Consider the following 19,893-nt stretch of genomic DNA (forward strand, 5'->3'; position numbering starts at 1 on the left):
GGCCTGTATAGCAAAGACCCCCAAACAATACCAGACCCAATTCTATGGTTGAGGGGAGAGGGATTTTAGAAAATAGGTCTATTCTTCCCTGGGCCAACCCTGACTTTATTGTCCATTTCAAGAGAGCAAAAGGAATGGGAATAATTGAGGGGTCCCCTAGGGTAGTTGTGAGAAAAGATCCTAAGTATGAAACAAATTCAACACAGTGATGGCTGACTAGGGAGGCTGACTGGTGTTAACTCTCCGGGCCTCAGTTTGCTCATCTGCAAAATGGGAGAAGGCAATAGAAGCTAACACTTGATCCCAATTTTCTGGCTCTGTGATTGGTTCCCCGTAGTACTTGCTCCCCGAAAAGCTCACTGCAGCTTTACAGGGCACGTGGAAAAGCCCAAGGGCAGAAGTAGGCCAGGGAAAGGCCTTGCCAGTGAGGCCTCACCAGATACTCTCTAATGAAAGGGTTCACACTACCCCCACTGGGTAAAGCAAGGAACAAGCAGGGTGCTTGTATCTGTGGGAGTGCTCACATTCTCATGGGTTCCACCCCAGGCCTTTAGGAACGCTATAGAATATGTCATGGTTTAGCCAGCTCTGGGATGAAAGGGGTGAGCCCATACAGCTTGCAGTTTTCACTTAAAAGCTGCCACCTGGGATCCAGACTTGGTCTGCAGTGCCCACCCGGATCAGAGCTGAGGTCTGGTTTCTCCATGACGTGCTGTGCACATGGCAGCTCTGGCTACATAGTTTGGCAGACAGGGTCTTTGCTTTCCAGCATCTTCCAACTTAAAAGAGATAAAAGAAACCCCGATAAAAATGAACAATAGATTCTCTTGAAGAGAAAGCATATACGCTTAAAGCATTAAAACATTGGATCTAAGTGTAGTTCCTAGTTATAATCACCTGAAGAATTTTATGGGGTAGGGGAAGAAAGTTCCAAGACATCGAAATAGAATGGAGTGGTGGGGGAGGCTTTCGGCCAACTCACTTCTCCTTCCTTGTTTGGCCTGGTCTCCTCGGAACAGCTGGGATTTTAAGGACTCCAGTAAGATCAGGAAGATTGGTTACCCTCTGGAGAGAATGCCGGAGATATAACTGGTTCTGTGGTCCCATCTGTGAGATCTTTGCCCTAAACACAGAAAGGAGCATTCTGTTTTGCTGGATGAATCCTACAGAACATCATATGGTGGAATCTGTATTCTCTGGTGTGAAATTGGGGGTGGGGCTTGTGGAACAGCTCAGATGAGGTTCACACCTTTAATTAATGCTTAAATGTCTCTCGAGAGGTCCTCAAAGGGAACCTTGAACAGCATTATTTAGGCTCATTTTGCATTTGGAAACCTGAGGAGCTCATGGGGCTTATCTTGGACCAAGCATAGGTGACCATCTGTGCTGCTTTGCCAGGGACAGTCGTGGTTTCTGCATCTCGTCCTGTTGCAATTATGAATAGTGTCCCCTTTCCCTGTCACAAGTGCTCTGGTTTATATTTAAGTATAAGGTCACCCTGGCCAGCCGGCACGCTGCTGGCAAGAGTAGGATGGGAGAGCCTGCATTTCATTCACCAGCTCATCCATTTAAGCAAATGTTTTCCCAATTGTCAAAAGTCTTTTACTTCTGAACTGCAGGGTGACACACAGCAGTGTTCCCTTAGGAAAAGCGATGTGTAAGAACACATCAAGGCGTGGGGGCTCCAGTTGAAACATTTTTGGTTTGTTTTTCACCTGATTTTGTGTCTTTTTACGTTCAGTTACCCATGCCTTTGAAAATGACATGTTATGGCTTCCGCAAGCATGAATTTTTTCTTTCGTGTCCTGATTGTCCAATCAGGGGAGGCTCTCTTGTTCTTAATAGGGTTTAAAATAAAAAAGAATTTGAAACATATCAGCGCAATTCCATAAACGCTGGATTCCAGCAATTCCTCTCTTGGAGAACTTACATCAAGGACGTTGACATGCTTTTCACAGCCCTGTAATTAAATAGGCCTGCTAAGAAGTCACATGCAATAGTTTCTGATCCTTGTGAGGAATGCCCATCATGGTGACCGTCTGTTTAAGTTGCGTTATCAAAACCAGTAGTGGCCCAGTTCTGTAACAGGTTAGCTCCGCCTACAAAATCACCATTTGCCCCCTTATCTCCATCGCTTGTCTTTCCCTTGAAATGACACTTTTTTGTGTGTGTTAGCTCATTTTGAGGCATGAATTGCCAACATATGGAGCCATTAACCAAGAAATAGTCTTGCACCTTCACTGGTTAACAGAAATGGAGTTGAAAATTTAGCCCCCTGGTATCATTATTGTAGCTCTCTGTATGACTGCAGGAAAATCACATTTCAAGTTCCTCCCGCTTTCCTTCTGCCTTTCACAGCAAATTTCAAAGTACAGCAGTAGGCAGATTGGTTTGTAATAGCAATTTTTAAACCTAGAAATTAAATTAAACCTAAAAGCACGGTGTGCCTCTAGTTCAAATAGGGTTTCTTCCAGAAAGAACATTTGCACAGTAACAGCAATGGCAATAATAGTATTTTTCATGAAGATCTGAGTTACTGAGCTTATGGAGATTGCAGAAAGCAGTAGGTGTTTTTTAGAGACCCCTCTCAGAGAAGCTGACAATCAGCTGACAATCAGGACCTAGCAAGGTCTGTGTGCTTTGGAGAGAGATGTATAGACTGGCCAGTGCAAAGGCATTAATACAGCGATTTCTCGAAATGTTTTCAGTTCTTGTTCCCAAGGAGAAGGAACAAAGGGCCGGTAACTAGTCTGCTCCAAGCTTTCCCCCATAGAACGGTCAGAAAGTTTAACTATTCATGAGAAGGTGATTTAGTGTAAATATGTGTCTGGATTTCGTGGTACTTAATGATTTATGTTAATTATCTTCACTGGTAATGCCTTTTTCTTTTGTGCATTCTACAAAGAGTTTTGCTTGGAGGAATATTGACAGCGCCCCCAGTCCGCCTTGCCTGTGGGGGAGGGGAGGGTCGCTGCAGCCCAAACACATGGTGGGCAGAGGGGCTTCCTTGGGCGGCCTGGAAACTAACCAGAGTTTAGAACTGGTGGAAGAGCTGCCCCTCTTTTGCTTGTTTGGGGATCAACAGGGCCCTGAAAGGCTGCCCTCACTCTTTCCAAACAGCCCCAGGAAAGCAAAATCTACCTAGAAAAATAGATTTTTTTTTCTGCTTGGATTGAAAGGCTTCCCAGCAGGCTGGGTGCTGTTAGTTGTTATAGACTGCCATTCTAAGTATTCTGTTGTCTCCTCCATCCTGGGGGTTTTGCCACTCCCCGGTGTCGACAGGTAGGAGCTGTTAGGAATAGGCTCTTCTCCCACCAAAGCAAGTTAGGTTAGTGTCAGAGCCCAGGGACGTCTGGTCTAGACCAGTGCTCTGGCTGCAATGTCTCTCCCTCTCTCCCCCTCTCCTCCCCCCGCCCCAATCATTTCTGGCATTAAGAATTTGAAGACAAATACACAACAGCGACACAAGGATCAGGATAATCTGGACCTGGGGGCCTGAACACAGATCCTTCCTTCCTGAACATTTTGTATCTGAGAAAATAGTAAGGTTAAAACAAGATTCGTCCGGTGTTTGCCTGCGGGGAACCAGTACAGAAACTGTGTAAGATTAGTTCCTCCTTAAAGCAAGATTACCAGGTAATTCTGTTGCAAAGTCGCAGAGACCTTGAGCTCTGTCAACTCGACTGCCTGTATTCACACTGCCAGGCGTGGCTTTAACTTTCTAGAAGATTCACCACATCTTGGATTTCAAGAAAAATCCTGTGAGGAGTTTCAAGGTCTCTTCTTCCCTTCCTGACACAGCTTTGGCTTAGTCTCTGGCATGGCCATTTTCCTTTTGGGCTATATCCTTTGTCCTTTAGGGGCTTCCACATCTTTTTGCCCTAAATGGCCAAAATATGTCCCCCACACTGCCAAAACACACAGGTGACTCAAGGTCAGAATCTGGAGGATAGGCCAGCCATTGTTCTGGTGGATTCTTGATCTAAATTAATCTAAAACCTTGCCCGAGTGGCCTCTTAAACTGGGTCAAGGTATGGTCAGCAGGCTAACCATTGTTCTTTTTTTCCCTTCAAATGATGGGGCCGCTGCAGATGAAAATATCACACTCTTCCTACTAGTGATTGTGTTACTGTTAGATGGCTGGAATGGCAGAGCTAAGGTTGCTTAGATTATCCCCCTCCCCCCCCTTTTTTTTTTGGTGGACATTGTGCCTCCTATTTTCACTTTCTGGGAAATTTGCCAGTTTTTCAAGGACTGGGTAAGGAACAAAATAAATATTTGTAGATAGTTTAAAAGGAGAATGAGTCTGTCAGATGCCACTTTGCCCATCCAAAGAAAAGCAATTTTATTGCCTTTCAGATATTTTAAAGTAATTAACTTGAGAACTTCAGAAGGTTGATTTTACTGGTTTACTTTTCAGATTTGTGACCAAGGGGTGTGTGTGTGTGTGTGTGTGTGTGTGTGTGTGTTGGGAGAAAGGGGCGGAGTCAAAGCCTAGGCGAAGAGTACAAACTCTTTTTAAAGTTCAGTTTAAGTGAGTGAAATTGTGTGAAAGGTAAACAACCTCTTTGTATGTGTTAATCAGGTTCTAAACAGTGCCGGAAAGTGTTTACTTAACAAGATTCAGCATACACGCTTTGTTTTCTTTCTTTTCTTTAAGGGGTTTCACCGAAATCTAGGATGTTCGGCAGTTGGCTGTTTAGTAATACGTGTATCAGCCTATTTGGGAAGCTCGTTGTGTGTCTGAGATTAAAGAAACCAGCGAGCCGGCTTTCAGTGCCTGCCGGTGATCCTGTGAAATGTTTTCCTTCCCCGGGCTGCGGAATCTGGGCGGTTCGCAGCGGTGCAAACAGGCGGTCTGGGTCCTGGGTCGGGAAGCCCATCACCTGTTGGGGCCTCGGGCGCGCGCGGCGCAGGGCCGACCCGGCGCAGGGGCAGGGGCAGGGGCAGCGGGCGGCTGGGGGAGCACAGCGTCCCCCCGCCTTCCTCCGGGACGGTCCGGCGGGCGGGAGGGCGGACGCGGGGACGCAGGCACGGAGGGACGGGGGCGGCCCGACGCTGGAATGCAGTTTCCTCGGGCGAGAGAGACTTTGCACCGGAGTGGAGAATAGTTTGGGGTGGGGTTTCGCACGGTCCCCTCCCCCCCCCACCCCCGGGCCCCCTTCCAGGCGCTTTCTGGGAGCTTTCAGAACTGCGCTCTGAACTTTAAAGAGCAGCGAGGAGCTTGTGCCGCAGGCAGGGACAATGGAAGAAAATGAAAGCCAGAAATGTGAGCCGTGCCTTCCTTACTCAGCAGAAGGCAGACAGAAGCAGGGTAAGTAACAGACTCATTCAAAGATGGAGTTACAGTTACGCGTGTTCCTCGCCGCTGGCTGCTTTTTATAACCCGAGACCCGGCGCATGGCAAAGAGTACGCGCATTTCTTGGGGTGGTGTGCGTTTTCAAAACTGCGTGGAGAGCTGTGATTTCTTGGGTCTGACTTGATCTCTGGCAGGCTTTTCTTAAGCAGCAAAAGAAGCGGCGTGGGGATGCCCCATTTGTAGCACAGTGAGCCGTCAGTATGTGTTATCTCTCTAGGCAGTGACAAAATATATCGCTAAAAGCAGCTTTTCCTACTCGCTGCTCCAGCCGTGGGAGAGAGGAGCTGTTTCTGGGACGCTATCTCCGGGACGGCAGCATTTCCATTCATTGGTTGGGGGATCCCATGAGGCAAAGGCTTGCTGGTTGCAAGTTTTGCGGAATTTTAGAGTTAAATTACAGAGTTTAGGGATGTTTTATTTTACCGATCGGAACAGCAGGGGAGCACTGGTACAGCCGGATGATAGATGGAACTATGTAAATCTCTGCATGCTTTAATTCCAAAGTTGGGAGTTGTTAGACAATTTTGGTAAATTTTCTCCGGGCAGTTTTCCTTTAATTGTGTTTGTGATAGACTTGTCTTTTCCGTAGGGAATTTCCAGAAGCTTATGTTGTTCCAAAGAAAATTCACCGTGGGGTTGGGTGGGGAAAGGACTTCTCTGCTCTCCAGTCTCTGACGTCTGTGATGCCAGAGCCTATCATATGGTATCCTATAGGCAGCATGTTCATAAACCCGCACAATCCGAAACCATCCCCGCCCACTCTACCCCAGGTTCATCCAGGGGCCAGTTAGGAACTGAAAGAAGCGCTCGCTTGCGGGGCTGCGGGGCTCTGCGTGGGAGTAGGGATTATGCACAGGGGAAAAGGTGTGTGTGTTTTAGAAAGGCGAAAGGGAAGTAACAAATGACTCATCCACACTGAAAATGCAAAACTAAGCTAAACTGAAGAAAATCCATGGAATTACAAGAGATAGAACACCCCCACTCCACCCCTAATACTTCCCCCGCCCCGTGAAACTCAGGAAACCTTAAGCTTAGTAAACCCTGGAGAATCCCCCGTTTTACAGCCATCAGTCTAGGTATCTGTGTTTGTGCTTCTAAAACAGCACTCTTCCTTGAGGGCGCCTGGTCGGTGGGGTCCAGTGGGAGATAAGGCTCCCTTCCCTCCCTTAATTGATAGGACAGGATCCAACAGCAGGGATTTAGTCTTTGGGCCTCTGCTGAAATAAATGACACACAACCTAGAGGGGCAATTAGAATGGGATCAATTTAAGAAATTAACTTTAAAACAACAACGGCAATTCGAAGATGCCTCAGAAGCTGGAGATGGGGGGCGCCTGGGTGGCACAGCGGTTAAGCATCTGCCTTCCGCTCAGGGCGTGATCCCGGCGTTGTGGGATCGAGCCCCCCATCAGGCTCCTCCGCTATGAGCCTGCTTCTTCCTCTCCCACTCCCCCTGCTTGTGTTCCCTCTATCGCTGGCTGTCTCTATCTCTGTCGAATAAATAAATCTTTAAAAAAAAAAAAAAAAGAGCCCATCTCTTAAAAAAAAAAAAGAAGCTGGAGATGGTTGGGCTGGGGGAGTGTGATCACTTTGTTCACTTACTCCTTCATTCAATGAATGTTGAGCATCTGTTATGTAGTAGTTATTGTTGTAGCTGCTGGGGACCCAGCAGTGAACAAAGTAGGTGGAAAATACTTGCCTTCATTGAACTTTTGTTCTAAGAGCCAAGTTTGGAGGGAAGGGGGTGGGAGACGGAGACAATGAACAGATAAATGAAATATATAGCATGTTAGATGGCAGGGTTGCCAGATTTAGCAAATAAAATACAAGATGCCCAGTTAAATTTGAATTTCAGATAAACAACAAATATTTTTTTTATATCGCATGCGATATTTGGGACATACTTACGCTAAAATTATTCATTGTTTACTTGAAATTCCATTTTAACTGGGCATTTCATATTTTATCCGGCAACTATTAAATGGAAATCGGACTATAGGGAAACATAAGGCAGGGAAAAGGAACAGGGCGTATGTAGGGTTGCGGGTGAAATTGTAGATGGGGTTATCAGGGAGGGCCTCAATGTTGTATATCTGAATAGACATCTGAAAGAGGCAAGGGAGGCAACAGGCAAGAACTTGTTCGAAGAACAGCAAGGACATGGGAGAAAAGAGGTTAAGAGGTAATCCCAGGCCAGATCACACAGGGCTATGAGACTCTGGCAGAGATTTGAGCTTCTTTTTTTTTCAAAGGAGGTAGGGAGCTGCTGGCAGGTCTGACTTGTCATATAAAAGGGAAATATTGGGTGCTATACTGAGAATAACCCAAGTGGGGGTAGGGGAAGGGCAGAGGGGCCATTTCGGAGGCTTCCACAGTAAACCATACAGAAGATGGGACCAGCGGGTAGTAGGACAGGTGGTGATAAGAAGACAGGTTCTAGATATATATCGGAAGTAAAGCCAAAAGAATTTGCTGAGGGATTGGATGTGAGATACAAGAGAAAAGGAGGAGTGAAAGATGGTTTCAGAAACGTTGGTCCGCCTAGCCGGAGGAGTGGAGTTGCCATTTACATGAACAGGAAAGCATTTGAGTGCAGCCCAGGGCAGGGGAGGGTGTTTCTGGTTTGGAATGGAGGCGAACAGGAAGTCCTTCGGATAGGTTAGGATGGAGATGTTTATCTCTCATCTGAAGGGGGATGCTGATTGCTGCGTGAGTATTCTCCACCGAAGTTGAGGAGAAAGGTCTGCTAGGATTGGGTCTGTGTGTACAGGTCCCACAGGTGCGCTCTGGGGCCCTTGAGCATTTAGAGGGCAGGGAGGTTGGGAGGGGTGGCTGGAGAGGTTGTAAGGGTGAGAAGTATTCAGGGGAGATGTGTAGGGTCCCACTGAGTTCTGGATGAAGCAAGGCTATAAGGAGGATGGCTTCCGTTCCAGGTCTTCGGTCAGCACGAGGACCATACAGGGAGGCCAGGCCTCTGCTCGCATCACCCATAATACCCCGTGGCCACTCCTAGCCTGGCACTCTTGATGCTATTCGTTTCTGTATTTATTTCCCTCAATTACAGCGTGGTATGCCAGGCAGACCAGGTCGTCTTCATCCTTACATTCCCCGCACCTAACAGAGCACCAGGCATGTAGAAAGCTCTCAGTAAATATTTCTTGCACAAAAGGCTAATGACCCCACCCCAGGGCTTGGAGTTTACCGATCTACTGTAGATAAGGATCCCCTGGGTGATCATGTAACTGACTGTCTAGACCGAGATTCTTTTGAGAGTGAAAAGGCTTCCTATACATAATTTTGCTGGGACAGCAGTTGTAACGCACAACTGTTTAGGCAAATTGGGGCATATGGTTGCCTCAAGAATAGCTCTAATCAAGGAGGCTTCCGTGGCTGAACAGGCAGCCTACTTAGTCAACAACAGTGTGAATGTGAACCTCGAGGTGCCCCGTGCCGAGTAGGCATTTGGTAGTTATTGGCTGAATTGCAGTCTAAAAATCTGACACTCCCTTTGAAGGCCATGGGGTGTTCCTTGGGGTGTATTGGCTCACAGCAGCCCCGAGGTGTCTGCTTTTCCTTGGGTTCCTAAGCTCTTGAAACCCCTGGGCAGATGAAGTGTTATCAGTCCACCTGCTTGCCTCCCCCAACCCCCGATTCACCAGTGTTTCAAAATAGTATTTGCTTTGGTGGGAATCATTTTGCAATATATGAATGTATCAAACCAACACACTGTACCCCTTAAACTTGCAAAAATAGCGTTGGCAGCCCCCACGGAGTGAGCGCAAACTTGGGGAGTCCCCAATACTCAAGTCTTTGCTTAGAACCCTAAAATTGCCCCATCAGTCTCTGCCCCTTGCCTGTTTTATCCTTCCGAGCACTTATTACATATTATTTATTTGTTGTCTGCAACCCTAATTATAATGTGGATCCTCTGTGAGGCAGTGGGATTATGTCTCTCTTGATCCCAACTTCACTGCATTTCCTAACTCCTTTTAGTGTACCCAGCAGGCACTCAATATGTATTTTTGAGAATGAATGAATGAATGATCTGACCAACGCTTGAGATGAGAATACTTTCCTGGGGAGCAGAGGGGCTCTTCCTCTTTTGTCTAAAATCTATACCAGAAAGCGTCTTTATCATTTATTTAATTTTTAAGGCCTTTTTGGTGAATATATATCATGGCCTGATTTCAGCTGCGATTTCTGTGCCAATCTGTGTGTGGTGGTGATCTGTAGGATATTAACAAGAGAACTGGCCAACCAAGGAACCCTGTGGGCCCCCAACAGAGTACATGATACATATTGGTCAGCTAGGCTAATTGTAACAACCCTGAAATCTCTGTGGTTTAGCACAGACAATGTTAATATTTTGAACACGGTGGAATGCCGATGGTCCCCTGGAGGCCCATCTTTAGGCTTACTCTGGGACCCCATTCCTCAAGGCCTTGGCGGCTTCCGCTGGACGTGTTGCATTCGACTAGCCAAAGAAGAAAGGGAAAGAACATGGAAGATTACTAGGAAGTCTGGGGGCTGGGCCTAAAGGTGTCGCACATCACTTCTCCCCGCACTGCATTGACCAGAGGAATTCGTACAAGGCCCCAGCTAGAGGAAGGATCCTGGAAAATGCAGTCTTTCTGTGTGTGCAGCGGGAGGACATTATGGTTTGAAGACACAGACGGACAAAATGCTGTCGCTGCCACCATAGGTCTGCATCCATCGCTCCCCACGATGTTCCTATGGCAAGAGAGGAACTTGGCACAGTTTTAAAAGCGACACCTTAGAGATGGCGAACCGGGAGCCACTATAAGAAGGCTAGGGACTCCTCAAAGAGGCTGTGGCCTACCTCGTCTGAGCTCAGGAATAAAAATCTCAGGGAAGTGGCATCGCTGGCCCTCAGGTAGAAAGCGGGCATGGAATGTCTGAAGGATGCAGGGGCCCAGACCCCTTGCTGTAAGTCAGCGGACCTGGCTGAAGTCATCCGAGACCACCTCGCAGCTCCCCTGGTGTCCTGCCTCTGGGATAACTTGGCACATCTCAGCCAGGAAGCCCTTTGAAACTCAGAACATTCTCTCTCAGGCACATCTGCCCTCCTCACCCCTACTTCTGCTCCAGGGAATGTTGGAGGGGCTGCTCAGTGCTCAAAGCTCCTGTTTGCTCTTTGAGCTGCTCCCAGCGAGCTCCAGGGAGGAGCTGCCTTGGGCTGGGCAGGGGCTTGGAGCGGCTGGAAGGGGAAACTGAAAGACGAAAGCCGTGTCTTCGTGCTACAGGGTCGTTACTTGTTTGACACGGATTCCCAGGATAGCAAGCCGCTCGGCACACCCATGCTTGAGTGTAAGCACCCAAGCACATTCCAGACAAGAAATAGAACTTTATTTCTCTGTTGATGGCTTTGTGGATAATGAGGAATTGGCCAGCGCTCGGATCTCTGACTCCACGGCTACGGAATTGTGACTCCATGTCCTTTGCCTGGTCCCCTCTTGTTTGTTTCTCTCCCTGCCTGGTGGGTCTCCTCAGCAGAGAGATCACGTTCTCCCCAAATGACTGGAATGGTGGAATTGTCACTTCCATTTCCAGCACGGGACTTGACAGCTCCCAGGAGCCGAGCCTCCCCGAGAAGGCTCAGGTGACTGGGATGCGTGTTCAAGTGGCTGTGTGTGCAAGGTGGTGTTGGGTTGTCGCCGGTGGTGCCTGTGAGGACGGAGCAGGTGCCTGGTGGTGGGATGGGAAACAGATGGGGCCCATAGCTGAGGGAGGTAGAGGGCAAGAAGGTGAGACCCGGGGAGGAGTGAGCCCCGCCGGCAGCTGGATGTCTGCCAAGGCTCTGTGCCTCTGGCCATTGGTGTGTTAGCCCTTGGTGCTGTTAGCTGCTTTCCTCCAAATCACATTAAACCTTGTTAAGTGACTGGAGACATTTTAGAAGAATCCACAAGAGAGGGGAAAAATATGGCAAAGTACCATAAGGTTGACATGACCTTCCAGTGCAAAGTGTTAGGGGTTTAGATCCTCAGTAAGTCAGAGCTGCTCAAAGGTGAATGGTGACAGGAGATCGACTCTCCCCCTCCCGTTCCTTTCGCAATTTATCTGAAGGAAGAAAGTGGAAAACTCTTTTTTCGGTCTCCATGGGGCTACTTCTCTGGCTGCCTTGACCTAATCTGAGGATCCTTGGCTGCAACAAAATAGTTCTTGTGAGTCTGCGTGGCGGATCAAGGCAGAACAGAACTTTCTGCCCCTGTTGGTATGGGAGGCACCTGAACATTTATTCACCTGGGTGTCTGTGTGTTTGCCCATTTGAAGACGTCACCTTTCCAGAGATTCAGTCCTGCTAATTAATCTAGCTGTCCTGGGTAATTTTACAAATATGTTAATGATGTCAAAAGTAATCGTAAAAATCTGAATAACAGTCAACAGTGTTATATCAAGTATACAACAAGTTTTTGGCTAATGTAAAACTCATGTGCACACATACGCACTCCAAAAGCTGAAGCTAAACCAGACTGCACACGTATTTACCAACCTGACATATGGCATTTTCTGCATCTAGCTTCATTCAGCGGATCCTGTTACTTCTCTTGTATTCAGGAAGGCACCACCGAAAAGGTAGCCGTCATGTGGGTCCATGTAATGAGAAGGCAGCCCAAATAAATGATACAGTTAGTCCCTCAATATCTTTTTAATCAATATTTCCATCTTCTTCCCCTTCTAGATTTACTGCTGAAACTAATGACAAGTAGGAGAATTAACCAGTTTGGGTATTTTTTCCCTCCCTTTCCTCATCGGTGTCTGATGGAGATGCTATAATTAGCAATGTGATGAGAAGTGAAGAGTAAACAAGAAGAATTATTCCCAGAACACTCTTCTAGGGATGGAAACCAGAGTAGGAAAACCAGCCTGAGTTTAAAATGTTTTTATGCCTAACCAAAGGGTGTTGTACCTGCAGTTGTATAGAGAGATGTTTCTAGACAGTGAGGTGGGGAATGCGTTGGTGGCATTGCCTTTAGACGAACTAGTTTAGGCTTTAAACTGGACACTCTGGATATCGCTGGTAGGAAGTTTGGTTTCTCTATCTGAGACTGTAATCTAGAACTTTCAAATATTGGATCTCTTTTTCTGCACATAACTTTTCAAGATCAATAGTTAGCAAATGAGCTCTTCTTGGAAACTTCTTTAAAAGATAAGTTAGAGTAGATTTTAAAGGATTTAGAGCTAGAAGACTCTGCATATCTGTCACTAGTCCACCAACCTCATTTTATTAATGAAGACAGTGAGGCTGAGAGAGAGCTAAGTCTAGGGTGAAAGGCAGAACTCCTGAGACACCCCCCGCCCAGTGCTTTCCCCTGGGAATTCAGTGATCAGGGACACTTTATTCTGCCTGCATCTGTGCAGGCTGTAAAAACTATTCCTTATGAAGAGAATCTGAATGTTCATCACATTCTCTTTCTATTCTTGGTTTTTAAGACGTAATTGCCTTTTTTTCAGTTACTGGAGTATGCAAACCCGATACCCCATTTGCCAACCACTGAGAATGAGTAGAGATTCCTTATCCACGTCCGGCAGGTGAAGCACTGTCATTGCCTGGCTCACTTGCTTCCTTCTAGGGAGAAATCAACTTGTCGCTTAAAGGCCAGGTCAGAGGCAGGGTCAAGGCCAAGGGTGTAGGTCAAGGCCATCCGGATGGATCATATCTCTTCCCTTTTCACTCTGTTTTAAAGTCCACTTCATGTAAAATGTGTCTAAGCCTTTACATCCCCTCCATTCTCACCTGATAATAATATTAACCTAATAATATTCTAATGCTTGCTTGCTTTATCCTAATTCGGGGTGGGGGGCTGAATTTTTAGGTGGTTCACATGTCATTGATTATAATAGCTATTTTTGGTCTCGGGAATGAAATAAATGTCTCAGAAACCACCTTCAGATTATAGAAATATAAAGGTCCTGTTACCAGCACAAAATTGTAATTAAAAATGAAATAATCAGAACCACTGGAGTTAACTTTTCTGTAATTACAGATGAAGGTAAGGGGTAATCCAGTTGCCTGCAAACTAGTCTGACCAAGTGTTCTCATTTTGAATAACCTCAGGGGAAGAGTCAGAAATAGCCCACTTTTTTCTGTAACTTTTCCTTTTAGTGCGATTTTTCATATTTCCTTTGTTGATTTTTTCCTCTTCTTGCCTAAAAAAAAAAAAAATCTGCTAGGTTACACTTACACATTAACAGCCGCCACAAACCCTCTTGGTGTTCTGTAAATGAGATTTCTAGTGAGATCATTAATTGTGAACTGTATTTTGTTCTTTTTGTCTTTCAGAACAAGGAAAAAGCAATCTCCATGTGACGTCATTAGAAGATGCAGAATGCCGCAGAACCAAGGAACGCCTTTCTAATGGGAACAGTCGTGGTTCAGTTTCCAGGTCTTCCCGCAATATCCCCAGGAGACACACTCTAGGTGGGCCCCGAAGTTCCAAAGAAATCCTGGGAATGCAAACGTCTGAGATGGACAGGAAGAGAGAAGCTTTCCTGGAACATCTGAAGCAGAAATACCCCCATCATGCCACCGCTATCATGGGCCACCAAGAGAGGCTGAGAGACCAGGTAGGAACATGTCGCCATTTTGCTGTGCACAGCTCGTTCTGAAATGAACACGAGGGAAAGCAAAGGGGGAAAAAATAGTTGAGTGGATTGTGCCCGCCCTTGGGTTGTTCCAGATTTCTTCTGGGCCTGGGGAGATGGCAGCCTCCAGTGAAAGGTTTGACCTGAAAGCTCAGTTCTCTTTATCAGAATGCCAGAGAGGAGAGACCCAGAGAGCATGCAGTTTCCCCCAAAAGAAGAGTCCTGGTGGTCAACCACAAATACACCAACGTGCAGGCAGTGAGGGGTATTATGTTCCTGAGTGAAGCCTACGATCAGTTACTGTGTGCTCAGATAGCACTTGAGTGCTTAGCACAGTGAATGAATGAATGAATGAATGCATACATACATACATTTTCAGGGTACAGTGGAGCACAGAGGGATAGACTTATGCTAAATGCCTTTTCCTTAGGAAGCTGACATTAGGGTTCTGTTTCTGCTCTCTCTCTCTTTTTCCTTTTAATCACAGATCTTTACCTTTTGCATTCTTGGCTTTCTGCTGTCATCAGCTACCTGTTTTCTCAGGTTATCTTGACAGCTACACAGCCTGTCACCCAACTGTGGCTTGGGATGTTTCTGTTTATTGGCTGTGTGCAATGACTTTTTTAGCAGATGGTGCAGTTTTGGGGTCACAGGAGATGGGAGGCCTCCTCTGTAGCCCTCCCAGGCGTGTTATCAGATTGACCTTTGAGGATGGAGAACATGGTAAAGGAAGCAGAGCCCACTTGGCTATAGATGTGGTCAAGGAAGAGGGCAGGCTAATATCGAGTTCCACACTCCAGGTGGAGAGGCACATTCGGTGTTTTAAGGCGGATGTCTTGCCAGTGAACTGGTTATAAAAGTGATGTCGAACTATCTCTGCTTTTGATCATCCGTGGAAATGGAAATTGGCATCAGCCTGAATAATTTGAACCTATACTTCATCCTCAGTCTCATTTTATGCATTTAAATTCAACCTTCTCTTCTCTGAAATCTTTATTAGAGTGCCTAAAAATATAAAATGAGCTGTATGGACTGTATGTCGGCTTTTTGTTCACGTTGCCAAAAGGCGGCAGACCCAGAAGAGGAGAGAAGGACCGGGAATCCTGGTTGATGTACAACAGATCAATTCTGTAGTAATTAAGAAAAGGATGACTGTTTTCATTTCAAATGAATATAGAAAATACATCCTATTTTATTTATTTATTCATGTATTTGTTTACTTACTTAAGTTTTCTCCCGCAGTTTTATTAAGATATAATGACATACATAAAAATATCCCTATTTTTTAGTTGCTATTAGGGTCAGTATCTATATAATATAAGCATCATGTTTTTATGAGGCACCATACTTTATCCAAAGTGGTTCAGATTGAGGAAACTCAAACTTAGTATAGATACAGTTACAGAGTTTTCTAAGGAAAAGTTGGAATTTGAATCTGGTTAAGTCTGAGTTCAGAATTCTCATTTATTCCACTGCTCTGTAAGTTGCTCATTGCCTAGAGAGCAGATAGTATGGTGAAAAAAAAATTCCTTCTTCTTTTCTAGGTGTTTGACTCATCTCATTATTAAGTTGATATAAGACAGATTAACAGGAGAAAAACAAACACAAGTTTAATAGTATGTGTACCTCCTGTGTATACATGGAAGAGACCCAGGAAAACTGAGTAACTCCCCAAAATGGCCAAAGCCATCACCTTAAATACCATGTTCATCTAAAGACAAAAGAAGATGTTGGGGTGGGGGTCAGTTACGGGAGGTTACCAGGAAAAGCATAATAATCAAGGATTAAGTTGTAATGACCTAAAATAATTTAGATGGTGTGCCCGGCTCAAAAAAAGAGCTATTACCAGAGATTACTTTTTCTCTGAAAGACTTTGTACAACAGGGCAAACATCTAGTTATCAAACATCTCTTCTTATTGTCTTGTGAATTACCCTCCTCCCTTTTGAAGCCCTAAGCCCCTACTCCATTCCTTAGCTCAGTATATCATATAAGCCTCAACTGACCCTGCATGTCCTTGGGTCTCATATTCTTATGAGGCTCCCATATATATACAATTAACTTTGTTTTTCCCATGTTAATATACCAGATATCAATTTACCAGCCAAAAACTTGGAATGGTAAAGGGAAATTTTTTTCCTCCCCAATAATCTGTACATGGGGTGTAAGGGACATGGTGTGAGACTATGGGGACAGAGATGAGGGTAAAGGAGGTTAGGAAATTGATAGTGTGTTGAATGAGGAAGGAGAATTTATTTTTTAAAGTTACAAATATATTCATTTTGCTGAGACATTGAGAAATCGGTATTTCAAAATGGTATATTTTCCATGTTAAAAATACTTCAGTTATTGTTACTATAATTATTCGTGATCTCATAATTATTGCTATTGCTATCAAGATGGTGGCTTTGGCTAAAACTCGCATATGGGGTGCCTAAATATAACCTGAAGGGTGCGTGGGGTCAGATGACTGGGAAGAATGACTGTGGCTTAGTGGCCTCAATCTCTGATCTCCTATCACATACATCTCCGCCACAGGTGTCTTCTGGCCATGGCTGGTCAGCTGTCCCTTTACTGGGTAATGCAGGATGAATTCTTGGGTATTTCAAGCTGACCACTTAAAGGGGGAAGGATTCCGATGTGTGGATTTGTGCACATGTTTTTTCATTCCATTGCTGTGTGGCAGATGGACCCTAACCAGCACTGTGAACATCAGAGATAAGCTCAAGCAGTGAATGGTTTAGGAAATTCCTATGGACAGCACTTCATCTTCTGGCTTTTCCATTCTTTTTCTCCTACTGTCTGTATCCTCTTTCCTGTCCTCTTCTCCAGGACACCCTTTGTTCCTCCCTGAACTTCTTAAAGTGGATTATTCTAGGCTTCCTTTGCAGAAAGATCGTATGACCAGCCATAATGAGGAATTCAAATAAACAGGTCTGACCACTTATCTAATATTGAGGTTCTAAATACCACACACTCTTCTGGTGTCTGTTTTCCTGGCTGCCTCCCAGACAGTGGCCTTAATAAAAAGAGTACCACTGGCGGGGGTGGGTGGTTAAAAGTAAGATGGTAACTGTGCTCCATCTAGCATTTTACATGAAATATCTGGGTACTCAGGGAATCTAGATTCCAATTCTTTGGTATTAAACCTAAGGAGAATTAGAGCATACCTTACATTTCAAAATCTGATTTCAAACACTGGGAGATTCATGGTTGAAAACTTGTATTTGAACTTTTGAAACTACGTCAATCAAGAATTTTCTTCAGTCTGAATTCCTGAAAAGAGGTTTCCTTAACTCCCTTCTACTGTCTTTTAAAAATGCAGATGGCCATTATTGCAGCATAATGCTTATCTCATAGTAGGAGCTGTAATGGTACTGACCCTCCACCATACTCATGTGGGGCAATCAGAGTATGAAGCTACATCACCTGGCAGCTAAGCCTTTGGCAACGAGGCCAGGATTGGAATTCAGCCCCCACCATGGGCTGATTGTATGACTGGAGCTAATGACTTCATACTTCTCTGTTCTCATTCCCTCATTTGTCAAAGGACAATAACACCAATATCACAGAGTACTGAGAAAGAAAGCGATGCGTCCTCTTACTGTTTCAATGGCAGCCCCCAGCCTTACAGTATTCTGCTTAATGGTACCCAAAAGAAGAGTCTCAGCGGCTCTTCTTTGCAAATTAGTATTTAAATTCATTTTACGTTTTTACCAGCAGGTATTTGAATACCTGAAGATTATTTTTTCCATTGTCAGAGCATAATTTTACTATATTTCTGAAATGTATGTTTCTGTCATTAAGAGCTTAAAATTTGGATTTCTTTCACTTACTCATCCCATATATATTTCTTTGGCACCTACATGGTAAAAGCGTGATGAGGCATGGCCCCTACCATCAAACCATAAAAGAAATAAGGCATTCATGTACAGATACTGATTCTGCAAGATCCGGCCCAAATGTCACGCCTTCTGAGTTGGTCATAACATCTTGCAGTACCTATACTGTAGTGTCCACTCCTGCCTTTATTGTCCTTCTCTTTGTGTTTCTCTTTCCCATATAGAATATGCTTTTGGGGGGCAAGAACCTTGTTTTAATTACCTTTGTAAAGTCAGCATTTAACAGAATGTTGTGAAGTATGATCAGTTTTTGTTGAATGAATGAATGAATGAATGAATGAATGAGTGAGCCAATGTATTTCTAACACAATTAGAATGTAATAGGTACCCTTTGAGTGGTACTGAAAGAGGGGTGGAGAATCCAAGAATTGAGAGATCGTTTTGCAGTTTGCGAAGTCAGAAGAGACTGAGGCTAAGAAGCTAAGACAAGATAAGTAATTTCGCTCAAGTCAAGAAGCCACCATTTGAACCAAGGTCACAGTTCCTCAAGTCTGTGGTCTTTCTGTTTGTTACTGACTGTAGTGTTTGCTTCCTCAACCTTTAATTTTTGTAAAGTTTTGGTAACAAAATCATGTAGATCACAGTAGGTCAAGTAATAGAGACATTTCATTGCCATTTCTTTAAAAAAAGATAAATCTTGGGGTGCCTGGGTGGCAATTGGTTGAGCATCTGACTCTTGGTATTGGCTCACGTGGTGATTTCAGGGTCCTGGGACTGAGCCCCCTGTCCAGCTCCATGCTCAGGGAGGAGTCTGCCTAGTTAGTACTCCCATTGCCTCTTCCTCTGCTCCTCCCCCCAGCACAAGCATGCGCGCACACACTCTCTCTCCCTTTCTCTCTCTCTCAAATAAATAAATAAATCTTTAAAAAAATAATAAAAAATAAAAAGATAAATCTTATTCAATTCCAGAGCATATGAGATAACCATGGAAAATAGATTTTGTATATATTTTACATTGAAAGACAGTTACTTTTTCGAAGTAGCTGTGAGTTCAGAAAGGTCTTTAGGTCGGCAGCCTCTCGCTTATGATCGTTGTGTGGCTACACAATCTGGGAAAGCTTCTTGTATGCCCTCACTAACAAACAAACGTCCATCTAGCTCTCCCCGACAGAAACCAGCTTTCCACGCCTGGTCTCAGAAACTCTTCTGAAAATAACGTTTCAATTTTTTTCCAGTTATGCACAGAATTTCTGTTCAGCTAACTAGGTTTATAATACCTGCCTTGTGGTGACAATTCGTTTATGTGTCGTCTCATGTCTAATGTAGTGGACCTTGAGGAGGAAAGAGTAATGCATTTTCACTTGAAAGTTTACCGCGTTGTTCCATTCAGTACAGTGAGCGACAGAGACTTGAAGGTGTATTTTCCTTCGACAAGACATTGTGGAGGGCTCAAATAAGGAGATAAGAACATGAACAATAAAACTGTCGGATAGGGGTCAGTAAGGCCTGTTGGCCTTCCCTCAGGCCGGGGCTGTACTGCTGTCTCAGTGCCCCCAGGGCTCCCTGATGCCTCCTCATCAGCCGCACCTTTGTGCTTGTTTGGAAACAGCACTAGAGCTGTTGTCTCCGTGCCTGGTTGGTTGGGCACCATTCACCGTTGTCTACCACAGTCCAGGACCTCTGGTGCTGAAGTGTATGCCACCAGTCGTGAAAATGAATATGAGGAAAATATTTATCAATCTGTTTATTCATAAATACCCCAAATTCTGGTTCACCCTACTCTTTCTTTCTTTTTTTTTTTTAACAACTTCTAGGAAAACTTTATTTATTGGGAAGAGTTCTATGGAATTTGGAACTGTAGGCTTCTCTTCTTTTGACTGACATCTCCTTTTCAGAAGGCGTATCCTTGATTTTATCAAGAATCATGGAAAATTACCCAGTTAAAGACAGGAAACAAGAGAAGTCTTAACTGCATTTGAATCAGAAGAGCAGGTCTTGGGGCTCCTGGGGGGCTCAGTTGTTAAGCATCTGCCTTCAGCTCGGGTCATGATCCCAGGGTCCTGGGATCGCACCCCGCGTCAGGCTCCC

General features: G+C 44.9%; 1 protein-coding gene across 1 annotated transcript in view; it reads left to right on the forward strand.

Annotated features, from left to right (window-relative positions):
• The first annotated feature begins 5,093 nt into the window (after window positions 1–5,093).
• The window catches only part of KIAA1217 (KIAA1217 ortholog), a 290,928-nt gene continuing 276,128 nt past the window's right edge, over window positions 5,094–19,893 (forward strand). The window contains exons 1-2 of the mRNA XM_034644365.1: window positions 5,094–5,314; window positions 13,663–13,946. Coding sequence (XP_034500256.1) covers window positions 5,245–5,314; window positions 13,663–13,946 — 354 coding nt within the window. The 5' untranslated portion in view covers window positions 5,094–5,244. The remainder of the gene's footprint in view (window positions 5,315–13,662; window positions 13,947–19,893) is intronic.

The sequence above is a fragment of the Ailuropoda melanoleuca genome, chromosome 15 (assembly GCF_002007445.2).
Source record: "Ailuropoda melanoleuca isolate Jingjing chromosome 15, ASM200744v2, whole genome shotgun sequence".
Taxonomy (NCBI): domain Eukaryota; kingdom Metazoa; phylum Chordata; class Mammalia; order Carnivora; family Ursidae; genus Ailuropoda; species Ailuropoda melanoleuca.